At 42.9% G+C, this 15981-nt stretch overlaps 1 protein-coding gene and 1 long non-coding RNA gene across 2 annotated transcripts; one reads left to right on the top strand and one right to left on the bottom strand.

Annotated features, from left to right (window-relative positions):
* Positions 1 to 273: 273 nt before the first annotated feature.
* LOC125554591 (B3 domain-containing protein Os03g0620400-like) lies at positions 274 to 6927 on the top strand. The gene is given in 11 exon segments (XM_048718104.1): positions 274 to 322; positions 600 to 1335; positions 2067 to 2147; positions 2149 to 2180; positions 2853 to 2983; positions 3887 to 4247; positions 4431 to 4499; positions 4778 to 4998; positions 5559 to 5985; positions 6060 to 6310; positions 6439 to 6927. Coding segments are annotated over 11 exon segments (2619 nt in total). The 3' UTR covers positions 6700 to 6927.
* Positions 6928 to 9927: 3000 nt separating this feature from the next.
* Positions 9928 to 13474, bottom strand: LOC125550607. Its single transcript, XR_007301709.1, has 2 exons — positions 12576 to 13474; positions 9928 to 12386 (listed from the first exon to the last, which is right to left on the bottom strand). It is a non-coding gene; the product is annotated as an uncharacterized LOC125550607 (long non-coding RNA).
* Between the last annotated feature and the right edge of the window lie 2507 nt (positions 13475 to 15981).

Raw genomic sequence — 15981 nt, 5'->3', positions numbered from 1 at the left:
TCACCTTTTTAATTTTTTTTGTTTTTTATTTGTTGTATTTTTTATTTCAAAATTTCAATTTTTTTCATCCACCGGCTTTACTATATGGACATATTTAAACAAAATCTGAACATTTCTAAAACACTTTATAAACATTTAGATACACTTTTTATTTTTTATTTTATGTGTTTTCATGATTTTTTTATTCTACAATTTTTCGATAATTGCATACCTTATTCTGTGCTATGTATATTTGATGCAAATTTTTTAAATATATTGTGAACATTTTTATGCATGGGTTGGAAAATTTTCAATTTTTCTCAAAATAAGCGTTCAATATTTAGCTAATTTTTTGAACAAACTTTGAAGACAAATTTAAACAAGACTCGAACAAACTAGATTGAACATAGAGATATTTTACATAGTCCATTCAACAATACCGAAACCAAATGAGTTTTTTCGAACCTAAACTATACATAGTTCATACTTAGAACATTTTAAAAAAAAACTACTCCTCCTCGTCGTCGCTAGCCAACAGATCGACGACCTCCGCGCCGTCATTGCCGTCACCCCCGCCGTCGTCGTCATCGTCGTCGCTGACCTGGGCTAACCGCTCCCAGTCGATGACGTCGTCGTCCGACGACTCCGACGCCTCCGCCTCCGCCTGCGGGACCACTGGCGGAATCGCCGCCGCCGCCTGGATCGCTGCCGCCTGCTCGGCGGCCTCCCTTGCAGCCGCCGCCGCCTCTGCAGCCGCCGCTGCAGCCGCCGACGCGCGCAGGGCGACGAGGTAACCCGGCGTATCGTCGGGATCGCCATCCTCCCGAAGAACCAACTGCTCCGGCGGCAGTTCCACCTCCGGCGGGGCGGGGGGATCGGCGGGCGCCGGCGTAGGTGGTGGAGGAGCCTGACGGCCGTGCGCTGCTGGACGGGGGCGCGGGACAAGAAGGCGGCGACGGTCGCCGATGAGGTCAGGCGTGACGCCGGACTCCGCCAGCCGGTACGCGCCGATGACGGCGGCGTAGTCTTTGCCGTCCCAGAACGCATGACGGCCGGCGATGTTGTTGCGGCCGCCGGTCCGCTTCTCCTCCGCGGTGGCGCCGGGCCCGCGCGTCGGGTAGCCGTCCTTGTCGAGTTTCCAGTCGTGCGGAAGACGGCAACCCGGCGGCACGAGGAGCCCGAACCGGTAAAGCTCCTCCGTCTCCGGCGTGCTCAGGCTCGACGGCCACGCGCTGGGTCCGTCATCGCCGCCGGTGCCGGAGCTGCTGCCGCTGTGGAACGACATGTCGCCGGCGGCCTTTTGGGAGGTGGAGACGGGAGAGGAGCGGTGTTTGCGGCGACGGGCGGGGAGGAGCGGTGTTTGCGGCGACGGGCGGGGAGGAGCGGTGTTTGCGGCGACGGGCGGACGGGGGTGAGATTTATAGGGAGACGGCGGGGCAGCGGGCGGACGGGTGGTTGGGCTATCAATTCGACGACAGTCGAGGGCGGCGGCGCGGCAGACGAGGGGACGGGGCGGCGGGGCGGCAGACGAGGGGACGGACGGGACGGGGCGGCGGGCCGCAGTTCACGCGCCACGACGCGCTTTCACCGGGCGACGCGCGGTTTGACCACCGACGTGGTAAAAATAACGTACGTCGTCACAGAAAAAAAAACGTACACGTACGTACGTCGACGGGCCGCGCGGGTACGTCGCGGGGGCGGGACTGGGGGAGGGGCAGGGGCAATGACCATCCTACCCTTTTTTAAGTTTTCAGACGAAGGGGTATAGGACGATCTGGACCGTTGATGTTTCCAGGGGTTGTACCAAAGAAAAAGTGCATCATGATATGATACTACACCCTCTCTTTCTTCATTTAATACTATGCCACCTCATCAAAATTGTCTAGTTGACATGCATGATACTAACTATGATACTACCATTACGACCAGCCTAATGGGCTGTTGTAGTGACCAGTTGAAGTGACTCGACATGGCTCTGCAGAGCTAGGTGGGAGTAGCTCTTTTGCTTCTTGGAAGTTGAAGGCTGGCAGTTGGAGGTTCAATTGCTTCTGACTGTTGTCATGAGCTCCTTTTTATTCTCCACGGAGCACTTGCTGGTACTTGCTGCATTGTTGGCTTGTTGCCCGGAGTGACTGGAATGCCGGATGCACTCTGGCTCTAGAGCAGCAGCAATCCTGGTGCAGGCATCTTTGAAAAGCCAAGTATCACTGCCTTTCTTCAAGATTGTTCATCTCTGCTGCGCCAAAGCATATACTCCATTTCAAGATATATTTTTTACCTTTCTTCAAGGTTTTTCTCAACACAGACATGTTTTTTAATACATTTTCAAGACCGATATGAATGATTACCAGCATACGTAATCAGCAGCTTTGAGGTTTTCTCTCTCAATCACCATTTGTATCTCTTGGAGCTTCTTTGCAAATGTAAGGTGTTTCCTCTGCCATGCGTCCTACTCATCCCTTTTACTCTAAAACTAAAATCTGAGTTGTTGTTTTTTGGAGGAAAAAAAAACCAGAGTTGTTGAATGTCAGCATATAAAAAGCATATTTACTTGCTTTGATTTGTTCGATCGTTTACTGGTGTTTCTACTTTCGCACCTGAGTCCACTTGCTGTCTCTCCTTGCTGCAGAAACATTCTGTGCATATTTACAGTTTTCAGCTCTGTACTATTTACAATTTTTCAATAGGAAGATTCTGTGCATATATATTTTTGGGGTTTGAAGGTAGAATAAACAAGAATGTGTGAAGAGTGACATAACACAAGAGCAATCTTACTCTCTAGGAGGGAGAAATTACCCCCGTGAGACTGACATTAGAGTTCGATTTTTCATTGCTTTGTTGAATGTGCAACTGACATTAGCTGCAAATTTCAGTTCACGGGACTGGATTAGCAGCATCCCAGATGGAGAAACTTTGTGACTGTTGCAAGAGATATGCGGACCATTTGGATGAAAAGATGAAGTGTTTCCGCAGGCACATGGGTGCTGATTTTAGACATGGCATGGTAAGTCTGTTATGATTTCAGTCTCTCTCAAGTGTGCCCAGATATCTTCTGTTCACAGTTTAACATGCAGGGTTGGTTAGGTTTGTGATGGATAGTTGCCTACCAGTTGCATAAACTTGATGGCAGTTCAGTTGTTGTTAAACAAATAGAAAGAAGTGAATAGATTCTGAAGCTAATCATGCGTTTTGCCATTGTTAATAAGTTTTGTAGCTAAACTCATGGATTCCAGTCCAGCAGTTATTCCTGTAAGGCTGAAACGTTGTAGCAAATGAACTTCAAGGCTCAAGATGACAATGGAGTGGTGTTTTTTACTGAAGCTAATCATGCGTTTTACCATTGTGAAGCTTCTGTTAATATTAAATATTAGTCATGTAATCAAGCTCTATTTATCTTTTGTTCACCGCTAACATGCAGGGTTAGTTAGGTTTGTGCTGAATAGTTGCCTACTAATATTTTTCTTTTTTTGACACTGATAGTTGCCTACTGGTTGGTTGAACTAATGGCAGTTCTGCTGTTAAACAAATAGAAAGAAGTGAATAGATACTGAACATATTGCTAATGAGCAAAATCTGTAGTCAAACTTATTGGTTCCAGTGTCCTGCAGTTATTATTCCTGTAAGGCTGAAACATTGTACCAAAAGAACTTCAAAGCTCAATATGACGATCAACATTGTGTGTTTTCTAATTTCAAAGTTAATTGTCCATTGTGTAATCATGAACTTCTGGTTAATGTTAATCATGTAATCAAACTCCATTTATTAATCTATTTCCTGACTAGTCTACTAGAACATAGTTCTCACACTGCATCTATATCGTATTTTTTGCTGCAGTCATCACTGTCGAAAACTATGAAATTGTTGTGTTTATACTTCATACTAATATGTTTACATAATTTTTTCTCAGATCATACCAAAGAAGTTCATAGATAATTTCGGGGGAAAGATCTCAAGAACCATCGAACTAGAATCTTCTAATGGTAATATGTATGTCTTTGAAGTTTCCAAGCGCATGGGTAATACAGTCCTCCACCGTGGATGGCAGGCATTTATAGATGAACATCACATAGAAGAGAATGATTCATTGTTGTTTCGTCACATTGAGAAATCCCGTTTTGAGGTTCTGGTCCTTGATTCTGATGATTGTGAAAAGGTGTTCTTCTGCCCTGGCATCAACATTGTTAGTAATGTTGAAGAAAGAGGTGCGGATTCTGTTAATATTTCAAATAGCTCCCGTGATTATGCCACAAGATCATCAGGAAGCAAAAGGTTTGCTACGTGTGGAAGGGGTAACTCAAGCCATCCTAGAAAAGCAGCGAAGACAACCTTAAATTACTCCTCACCTGAGAATTCAGGTTGCCTTTTGATTCTCTTCTGCACCGACACTCTCTCAGTTATTGTTCACATTACATTTTATATTATAACTATATTGCCGTCGTTTTCACCGTTGGGATTATGTACAGGAGAAGACACTGAGAACGAAAATACAGACGCAATATACTCATCGTCTGAGGATTCAGGTTACATTCTGATCCTTTTCTGCATTAACATTACTTCCTGAATTATGTGTTCACAATAGAATTTATATTATATCCTATTGTCACCGTTTTCACCATCGAGATTATGTACAGGAGAAGAAACTGAGCCTGCAAATACAGACATAGAATACTCCTCATCTGGGGATTCAGGTTACATTTTGATTCTGTTCTGCATTAGCATTACTTTCTGAATTACGTGTTCAAAATACATTCTCTATTAGATTTTATCATTGACGTTTTCATTGTTGACATCTGTACAGAAGAAGGCACTGAGGACATTCCTTCGGAACACGAATCATCCTTTGAGCTAGATGATGGCCACACACCTTCACGGCAAGATTATGTCTTAGCTCGGGGAAGAACTCTATCCAGAGTACAGGATGAGAAAGTAACTACGCTTATCCAGGATGTTGGAGCTGAAATTCCTGTGTTCGTGGCTGTCATGAAGCCGAGCTATGTCAAGTCACAAACTTCTGCTCTTGTATGTTTTACTGTTTGATTTTGCCAAAGTTGTCGTTCATAATGTTTAAATGCTTAATTTTTAGATTTCTGCATGAGCATTTTAATCCATTGCATATTTGATATAATTGTGCTTTTATATTGATTGCGTGAAGAAAAAGGAAAGTGTGAATCACTGATAATTATTTGAGTTCAGTAAAATGAAGACAGTTCTGTTTTCAGATACTAAAATATACATTGCACATTGTAGCATCTAGCCAGGGAACGTTGTGCATCTTTAAGTTAGATATACATGAAATGCAGTTGCGAAGTTCTATAAGATAGCTGTTTAAGTTACCATGTACAGGTAAGCAATGTGCTCAGATTTTCTTGTAAAGTTGGCAATTTATTAGATACTAGCATCACTTTTTTTTTCTGGTAGCACATATGCTCTAGGATATGCAGTCAACTTACTTGACAGATCATGTGCTTCAATGAAAATTTTATGTGCAAATAAAACACTTTACATCAGGCTGGAGTTACTCTCTGTCAGCCTAATCATATTTGTTGATCTGTCGCTGATACTGTGCCATCTGGAATTAGGTCATTCCCAAAGGCTATGCAGTTGAACACTTCCCACCTAAAAGTCAAACTGTGACACTGCAGCGCCCAGGCAAGAGCAAGAAGTGGCATCCCAGATTGCACATTAGGAAAGATAAACGCGGGGCCATCCTTTGTGGGCCTGGTTGGTTAGACTTTGTTCGCGACACTCAAGTACAGGTGGGAGATATCTGCATCTTTGAAAAAATGAAGAAGGGCACTGGAAGAACATTCACATCACTTAGAGTACATCTACTTCGCAAATCAATGCTTCATTCCGGTGGAAGCGGAACTGGTCCTAAAAGAGTAAGCTCAACTCATGGCAAAACAAGGGTTAGTTCAGCTACCCCTAAAAGAGCAAGCACAACTGATGGTAGAACCAGGGCAAAGGCAACTTCGACAACCAATGTTAGGAAGGAACCAGGTGATGGTACATCAAGATGCCCTCGGTAGGCTGAAACAAATTGGTGCACTTCCAGTTCTCTCCTTTCTGATTCGTTTTAGAAATGTTTCCAGGAGGAAATGAGCCTTCTTCGGTTCACAGCCATGGTCACGAAGCACGTCAGGGGCCTGTCGAGTCTAATAAATCCAGAGGGCCTCGGAAACGTCCCTACATAATATCATCCACTGCATGTCTGACCAGGGAGCAGGAGATGTATGTCGACAAGAGAGCTCGCTCCCTTCAGTCCGATGTTCCCATTTATGCGTCAGTAATGAACAAGAGCAGTGTTGGTGACAACAGCCTGTATGCCGTAGTAAGTCGATCAAGATCTATTCTTTACACATTTCAGCTGCCAATGGGATGTGTTATTATTCATTGTGTTCTTAAACCTGGTAAGATTTCAGCTAACCTGTTGTTTTAATGCAACATTTTGTGTAACAGACTATTTGCAGGAACTATGCTGCTGAGTATCTACCAGCTGGAGCGCAGACTGTGACACTCCTGAGGGCAGAGAAGAGCAAGACATGGGAAGTCAAGGTGAACCCGAGGATTGGCGACGCGAAGATGCTCAGGGGAGGTTGGCGTGAGTTTGCCCACGACAACCATCTGAAACTCAAAGACATATGTCTGTTCCAGCTGATGACGGACCAGAGGAAGCTTACGATGATGGTCGACATCATTCGTCACAATGAGAAGCGTTAGTTTTAACTTTCCAGCACATGAGAGTGAATCTCGGGTGGCTGTTCTGCTGGTATTTTTTGTGTGCTTTTGGTAGTTCTGTAATCTGTAAACTCTGTGGTGGTGTGGCTACTTTCCAAACTAAGGGAGAAACCTATGTTTATGTCATGGAATTATTCAATAGGCCTTCTGGTATTCAGGGAGTTATCTAATTTTAGGTTGGGTTATTGAATCAATGCAATATTGTTTTCTATGCACATTATCGCAAACTTCCCCTGTGTTTCTATCAAACATGAATAAATAATTGTTCATGAAACTATATGTAGTTTGATTCGATGGATTGGTTCTGTAGAGAGATAGCTACAGCAACTTTGAAGGTCTGAAGGATGAAGTGAAGGTCTGAAGGATGAAGTGAAGGTCTGTTGGAATCCACATTCAGTCATTCCATAATCACTCTGCTTTAGAAAGGAACTGTCTAACTGTTTGTTTCCACAAGAACTGTAGAACAGGGCTTCTGACTCAACATAATACGGTATGGTAGAGAAGAATTATTTACCGTCGGCGTCAACCGGTGCCTCTTCCCTGCCTCTCTCTTCCGCATCCGCTTTGTATCTTGAATTCTCTCCGGTTATTTCTTGTACAGCCCCATCGCCGCGTCAGTTCTGCACGTTGGCAAAGGTGGTGCGGCCACTGCTGTCACTATGATTATATGGTTGTAAAGTCTCCAGTGTTAACAAAGAAACAAGAAAAAGAAGTTACATATATTGTTGTATTGTTACACACGGATAGGAGAATATGCAAAATATGAACACCTACTGCAACGAGGATAGAACAAATGCTGAATAAAACATGATTTAAAATAAGTCATGTGTGTATTGAAATGTCGATCTTACATAATAATTTAATATTTTAATCAGATATCTCAGTACAAATATGAAAAAATCAATAACTTTGGGTAAAACATTACTTATATGGATAATATTACTCATCAAGCCATGTAGAACAACTAGAGAAGCTGACATGCACAAAATATGTGTCTAACAGAAACTACTTAGCTCTATGAATATAATTCTGTTTCTTCCCTTTGGTAAACAAGGAAAGATTATTAAATACTTCCAAATATGAGCTAATATTTCCAATTCAGGTTTTCCATATATAACTCAAATATTTTCTTTTCCACGATTTTTATAAGTGTGATCACCGCGGAATTAACGAGTAGATTGGACCCGCACAAAAGGAGTTTCAAAATCACCTTGAAATGTTCAGTACCGTAAAACTGAAATGTCCTTAAAACAGTGTTATATGATCAAGAGATTATATACAGTTTGAGGATGAGAATCGCCTCAAATGTTGGGTCCTCATATAATGCACCATCTATAGGAAAGACTAGAAGATCTTAATCCTTTTGTCTTTTTTATTTCTGAAGGTATTGCTAATAATTCAGATTTGTTACAATCAGATGAACTATATGGTATGCCAAATATGGCAAAAGGGCCACATACCTTGAAGTAATATCATCATACTTGAGTCATTAAGCCCTCCATGTTGCCCGTCAGGTTCACCAGAGCAATTTGATATAAAAGTAATACAAAATGGAAGAACTAGAGATTAATTCAGACAAATTTACTCACAGAGGCAATAAAGCTCTTGCACTAATCTAGCCTTATGGTGCAAGCAGCAAACGGCTACGCAATGCAAGTTATTACACCACACGCAACCCACTATATACTTTGGTTAAGAAAATAATTCAGAAAAATAGAACTTGGAAGTTGCCTGTGATAGTTTATTACTCTACGTAGTAGGAAGATATTATATTATGTAGCCACTGCTTAATATGGCAAAACGTCTATACACTTCACATATATAAGGTCACCTAAACATTTAGGACAGAACTATATATACATTTATCTTTTTGCATGCGGCGATGAATTTCGTAGTTTGCAGCATCAAGCTTATGTTGCATCAAAGAACATATCAAGGAATAAACTAAAAGCAGCTCAAAGCCTGTACGGGGACAAAATGAAGACATGACAATGTCAGTCCTTCTATTGCTACACTTGTACGCAGGATCAAGGACCAAACTTCTTCTTGGGCAATGGCCAGCGCTCTAGGACTAGAACTGTCTTACCCTCAACCTGGGATGTCCACTGCCTTCCTCCCATCTATCTGTAACCCATGCCTCCTAGGAGGATTGTAATCATAGTTCTACCCTTTCAATGAAATGAAACGCAAAGGTCCTTTGTGTTTTCCCAGAAAAAAAAATGAAGAGAAAATAGGAGAGAAATCAGGGATCATAGAAATATGAAGCTCGTAATTCTTTAGTCGTATGAATATAACAGCGCAAATCGTGGCTTAAGACATGTAAAAGACGGAAAATGTTGGACAACTTATGAAGGATTTCTGAATTCTGAAACCTCTCTAAGAATTTGGGGAGGTTTATTCCGATTTTGTTAGTGAAAATTAGGTATCCTGCATCAGAAAAGGTATGCAAAGATCAAGCCACTCCACTGCTTTTTGAATCTGAATTTAGAACTTTGCATGCACCTATATGTACTGCAATCATTAATTAGTTCATACATTTGACCGTGCATAAACTTTAAACAACAAAAGGAAACTCCAACTCCAACAGAAAAGTGAAACATTTGCTTAGACAACATGGATTGACTAAAACAATTAGCATTTGTTTACAAAATAGAGAAGTGTCCTTGTCAACACACAGCATCATATAAAACACATGGCTACATACAGCCTAGTGCTTGGATAAGTTTCAATTAAAACATACAAACTGAATAAACATCAAATCATCACAGTTCACAATACTAGAGTAGATCGAACCTTAATGGCACCTCACGCAGCAATCAGTTAAAAATTGATCACTTCATAAATCACACCAAGCCTGTCACTAGAGAAATCTTAATTGCAACCATCAGAAAATTGCAGGTCTCAAACAACTAATGCTTTGAAAATTCTAAATCTGAAAATACAGAAAATAAACATTATATAACCATGACCTACCAATTGACATTAATATAAATCTAATAAGGCAGTGGGTTTATCTAAAATATTGAGATAATCATATAGGCCAGAATCACTAGCCAAGAAGCACCTAGGCACTGCATCCGACCTTCGCGGCCACAGCCGCTGCAGAGGTATTAAGGGCAGTTACTCGGGGTGAAACAGTTACTGAGGAATAGGAAGGAGGAATAAGGTGAAAGATAACAGAGACGGTGGAGGCAATGCCAGTGCTGCAGAGGACACAAAACAGTAGCCCGATGTGAGTGCACATCACAACTCAGCTTAAGTAGATCAATTTATTTATCAAACAAGTGGATTACATCCTAACTTATCGACTTGAACACAAGAACCGGACTCTGTAATAACAGCCTAACAGGGCCCATCAATTGGCATAAACACATCGAAAGACAACCAGAGGAGGAACTCTTGCTACAAAACTTGAAGATTCTAGTAGATGACAACTAGGTAGTAGAACTCCTCGCCATCCCCACCAGTCAGCGCCCTGTCTTGGCCTTCCAGCACATCCTGGTAGGTGTTCTTGACTTGTAATCCAATCACTTCTGGTTGCCTCCTCAACACTCAGCAACGTGAAGGCCATCAGTGAGTTTAATTCGGTTGTGTGTGCTCCGACATTGACAGGAAAACAAGAGAAAGCAAGTTATTCATATAGCCTGAAATAAACTCTGCAATGAACACGAAGAGAAGGGGAAAAGATCGAACCTTCTTCAGGCGATTTGGGACATCACGACAGGAAGACCACGGGGATTTGGTTGATACGACTAGATGACCGTCCAGTAGACCAGCTCCTCGACAGTGGGTTCCTTTTCACTCCCTTGCCGCTCCTCTGCGACAACTGCCGGAGCTGTCTCCTGGTCACGGCTGTTCTGCGCCTCGGTCACGACGAGGCAGCCGCGTTGGCCGGAAGAGGGAGCAGCTGGGCCTCGCCGACGGCGCAGGGCGAGGCTGCGGTCCAGGATCGCCGACGACCAACCTGCAGCCTCGGAGTCGTCAGCGAGAAGGAGATCCCCGCAGCGGTCTCTCTTCTTCCCGCCGGGGCCGCGCATCTGCGCCGGCTGGACGGGATCCACGAAGGTGAAAGGTATCCTGGGTGCCGCCTCCAGAGTGGAGGAGCTCACTAAGGAGCTCGCCGGAGAAAAGGTCTCCTTTTCCCCCCTTCTCCTCCCTTCGTTCTCTTGGAATTTCTTCCTCGTCTTCTTGATAGTGCAGTGCAATGCTGATGCGCTCTGAATTTCGTCAAATTTGTGTATGTGTGGACTAGTCTTATTCTGTGGCTTGAGGAATTAAACAAGGAAGATTGACAATCTTCAATCGAACACAACATATTTCTGTACTGAACCGACGTTGGAGCAGCAGCACAAGTTCGATTTGCAATGCACTACTCCAAATCCTGGTCAAGTGGTTGCTGTTGATGTAGTCTGAATTTAGAGTGGAATCCTGCAGTTGATGTAGTCCAGCATGTCAGATTTGATTTAGTCTGAATTTAGAGCTGCGTGTAGTGCCAAACTGGATGATGTAGTGCTCTGAATTTAGAGGTTTATGTAGTGCCAAACTGGATGTAGTGCCAAATTTTGCAGTATGTAGACTCTATTTTGAAATTCAGAGATAATGAAAAGATCAAGCTTAGATTAATACCAGATCAAACTGAATAGTGGAGTACTGCTCACTGAAAACAGTGCAGTATTCACTCAAATTTTTGTATCTTAGTTTAAGTTACTGAATTTGCAAGCACTGTTCAGAGTAGATTTTTGGTTGAATTACAGTGCTTTCAATCAATTTGCAACATTTGTCACTGTCAGGTCATCACAAGCTAGAATTCCATCAAAGTGAGTAATACTTTCACTATCCTAATGCTTTATAAATGCAGAGAAGATGCTCATTTTTCTGTAACCTGTAGATGCCATGCTCAATTTTTTGGTAAAGCTAGAATTCCATATATTTTGTGTTGCTATTGGAGACTGGAGTAGCATTTTTCAAATGGATGCTTCTTTCCAAATTTGAAATGATCTGTAAAAAAATTGAAATGATTCTGGATGCATCAACCTCCCCAACTTGAATTTGTAGATGCTCAATTTAGATGTTTTCGTCCTAACAAACAAGTAAACTACTGTAACTCTAGTTTTGTGGTAAACTACTGTAGTTGATCTGTATCTTCATGCTGATGTTGTTCCAACCATAAGGAGTGGATCATCCCGTGTAAACTACTGTACTGATAACTCCCCCACCTTAATTACTTGAAGAAGGTAACAACTTGTGTCATTACTTAGAAGAAAATGATGATTTACTGGTCTTAATAATATTTCAATTGATGAACAAAGGACTAGTGTCATTACTCAGAGCCTTACGGTCTTGCAGCATGTTCAGAATAAATATTCGAACCTTGCGGTCAAAACTGAATGTTGACAGTAGTAGTAAAACTAAATTGTGCACTTATTTAGGATCAGTTTTGCCCCTTTTCAATTTTGCTCTACATCACTTGCTCCTTGTAAATTATTGCCAATCCACTATCAATTTTGATCAGCATAATTGTGCACTATTCCTCAGTGTGATAATCCTCCTGGGAAGATAATCTACTACTCCCAGCACTACTGCTCCCATGATCACGAAGTGTTAATCCTGATGTAGCTTCAACATTTTCAGTTTACTGCTGTACCTGACGGCCTCTCACAAGTCACAGTCTGCAACAAGTTTACAAATTATCTTCAGCAATTATCTTGCAGGTTCATCAGCACTTGAAAGAGCAGTCACAGTAAACTCAGAGTTTGGGGTACTAGCAAATTAACTGAACCCTGAAACCTGAAATTTACTGAAACCTGAAACCTGAAATTTACTGAAACCTGAAACCTGAAATTTTAACTGAATTTTACCTTCTTCTTCTTCCTGAGGAACACGAGCTATGGGCTCTGGCGGCAGCACAAGGAGCAGGACCTCGTCGGCGTGCTTCTTGCCGCACGCCCAGCCTCGGCGCCGGAGGGGCGGGGCGGGGTCGGGCTCCTCGATGCGGCAGGCGGCGCTGGCACTGGAGGTGACGCTGTTCCCGCTGCTCGCCGGCGTAGCCGCTGCTGCTGAGGCTGGGCGGACCGGCGTCGCCGTAGCCGTCCTCCTCCTCCTCGAGCCGTGCTGCTCCCGCCTCTGGACGCGGCTGTCACGTACCCCTCGTACTCGTCCTCCCCGGCGATCTCGTGTCCGGCGGCGGCGAACTCCACGGGCAGGTCAGCGGCGCCGAGGGAGAGCGTGGCCAGGGCCTCGCTGGCGGGGGCCGGATCGGGGGCCAGGGCCTCGCTCCAGTTCTTCCCGATGACCACGGAGCAGCAGGAGCTTGAGCAGCCTCCGGTGTGGCCGGTGCAGGTTGGCCGTCGTCGAGCTCTGGGCCCTACGGCTGGTGCCGGCCGCCGGCGGTGGCTGGGGCGACCACGGTGCGGGCGGGTGACGGAGGAAGGAGGAAGAAGCAGGGGGGCCGATTAGCAACAGTTTTAAAGGTGGAAGGGTTTTTTCGCAAACTTACAAATGAACTAAGGTGAGGACAACTTTTTCCGGAAGGAGGGAGTAGGAAATTGGTAAGTGCTCGGATGACCTGCGTCACCAGCATCTTTGTACTTTTTTTAGCGATTTTAGAAATGTTACGTGAAAACTTGTGGCGCTCAGGAGAGAGACGGGCTGGCAATATGGGCCGCTACTGGGCCGAGTTCTGTAACGTGCGCAAAAGGCACAGAAAAATGGGGCCTACACTGTCACATAATAATTTCTGATAATTCTAAAAAAAATCCTGTATTGCCTAAAAAAATATAACTCCTGAAGCCCTAAAGAAAACATAATATTCATGTTGCTCTAAAAAAACATAATAATTCCTATTCTGGTAAAAAGGAATCTTGTGCTAGCCACTGCCACCACAATTTCGGTCGTCGCCTCGGTCATCCTCCTCTTCCCCATCCAATGGACTCGCCGGCGGCAAGAGAAGTGGGGACACGTCTGTTTCATTTTATTTTTCTTAGGTTTTTGCTTCCCGGCGACATCGGCGAGGTGGGTGGTGACGATGCCGTGTTGGGGTCTATTCGCTCACTCCCTACCTCGACGACTTCTGATCCGACATCGACGAATGGTCTGTGAGAGTTTGTGTCTTCAGATTTGTTGTTTCCTTCAGATCTTGGTAGTTAATGTGTCTTTCGAGGAGAGGTTTTTGGTTAGTTGTTGGTGAGGTGAGTTCAACATCTTCTTCTTTGTTGTTGCATGGCTTGACCTGTTCTCCAACCCTTTGAAGCGATGGTGATAGATTGCAAACCTGTTTTACGTGGTTTGAGGGTGTTGCAGCACCTCCGCGAGGTAGGGGTTGATGACCTTCTCGAAGAACTTATCCTTGGGGGCACTTGAAGACGACATGGCGACCTAGATCTGTCAGAAAAACAGCTCGAAACAAAGACAAGAGATATTTGCGATACGGTGGTCAAAACCTTCGGGAGATTATATAATGAATTTTTACCGACTAAAAGAATTATCGTGCAAGAAAACAGAGTCCGGAGAGCGCACGAGGTGCCCACAAGGCATGGGGCGCGCCTAGGGGGGTAGGGAGCGCCCTCCACCCTCGTGGAAGCCTCGTGTCCTTTCCGGTCTACTTCTTATTTTTCTATTTTCTTAAATATTCCAAAACGGAGAAAAATGCCATTAGAACTGTTTTGGAGTCAGTTTACTTACCGTACCACATACCTATTCCTTTTCGGAGTCTGAAACATTCTGTAAAGTGTCTCTTATGTATTCCTCCGGGGTTACGGTTTCAATAATATTAGTTTCAACATTTATAGGATTACCTGAGATATAATGTTTGATTCTTTGACCGTTCATCATCCTCGGATTTGTGCCTTCGAAGTTGTTGATTTTTATGGCACGAGAACGATAGACCTCCTCGATAACATAAGGACCTTTCCATTTAGAGAGAAATTTGCCTGCAAAAAATCGTAAACGAGAGTTGTATAGCAATACATAATCACCTACATTAAACTCACACTTTTGTATCCTTTTGTCATGCCATCTTTTAACTTTTTCTTTAAACAGCTTGGCATTTTCATAGGCCTGGGTTCTCTATTCATCAAGTGAGCTAATGTCAAATAACCTCTTCTCACCGGCAAGTTTGAAATCATAATTGAGCTCTTTAATGGCCCAATATGCCTTATGTTCTAATTCGAGAGGTAAGTGACATGCTTTTCCATAAATCATTTTGTACGGAGATATACTCATAGGATTTTTATATGCAGTTCTATAAGCCCATAATGCATCATCAAGTTTCTTGGACCAATTCTTTCTAGATCTATTAACAGTCTTTTACAAAATTAATTTAAGCTCTCTATTGCTAAGTTCTACTTGGCCACTAGATTGTGGTTGATAAGGAGATGGAATTCTATGATTAACATCATAGTTAGCAAGCATTTTACGAAAGGCATCATGAATAAAATGTGAACCACCATCGGTCATTAAGTATGTAGGGACTCCAAACCTCGGAAAAATAACTTCCTTAAGCATCTTAATAGAGGTGTTATGATCAACACTGCTAGTTGGAATAGCTTCTACCCACTTAGTAACGTAATCAACAGCAACTAAAATATGTGTATACCCATTAGAGGAAGGAAAAGGTCTCATATAATCAAAGCCCCAAACATCAAATGGTTCAATAACAAGTGAATAATTCATAGGAATTTCTTGACATCTACTAATATTACCAATTCTTTGACATTCATCACAAGATAAGATAAACTTACGGGCATCCTTGAAGAGAGTAGGCCAATAAAAACCGGATTGCAATACCTTATGTGCAGTTCTATCTCCAGCATGGTGTCCTCCATAAGCTTCGGAGTGACACTTACGTAGGATCTGTTCCTGTTCATGCTCAGGTATACAATGTCTAATAACACCATCTACTCCTTCTTTATAAAGGTGTGGGTCATCCCAGAAGTAATGTCTTAAATCATAGAAAACCTTTTTCTTTTGCTGGTATGTGAAACTAGGTGGTATAAATTTAGCAACAATATAATTAACATAATCAGCATACCATGGAGCAGTACGAGAAGCATTTATGACAGCTAATTGTTCATCAGAAAAGCTATCATCAATAGTAGTGGGTCATCAAGAATATTCTCTAACCTAGACAAGTTGTCTACAATGGGATTCTCAGCTCCCTTTCTATCAATAATATGCAAATCAAATTCTTGTAGTAGGAGAACCCATCTAATAAGTCTAGGTTTAGCATCTTTCTTTTCCATAAGATATTTAATAGCAGCATGATCA

Source organism: Triticum urartu, chromosome 4 (genome assembly GCF_003073215.2).
Source record: "Triticum urartu cultivar G1812 chromosome 4, Tu2.1, whole genome shotgun sequence".
NCBI lineage: Eukaryota > Viridiplantae > Streptophyta > Magnoliopsida > Poales > Poaceae > Triticum > Triticum urartu.
The sequence above is the reverse complement of the archived record's forward strand: the minus strand, read 5'-3'. Positions and strand labels throughout refer to the sequence as shown.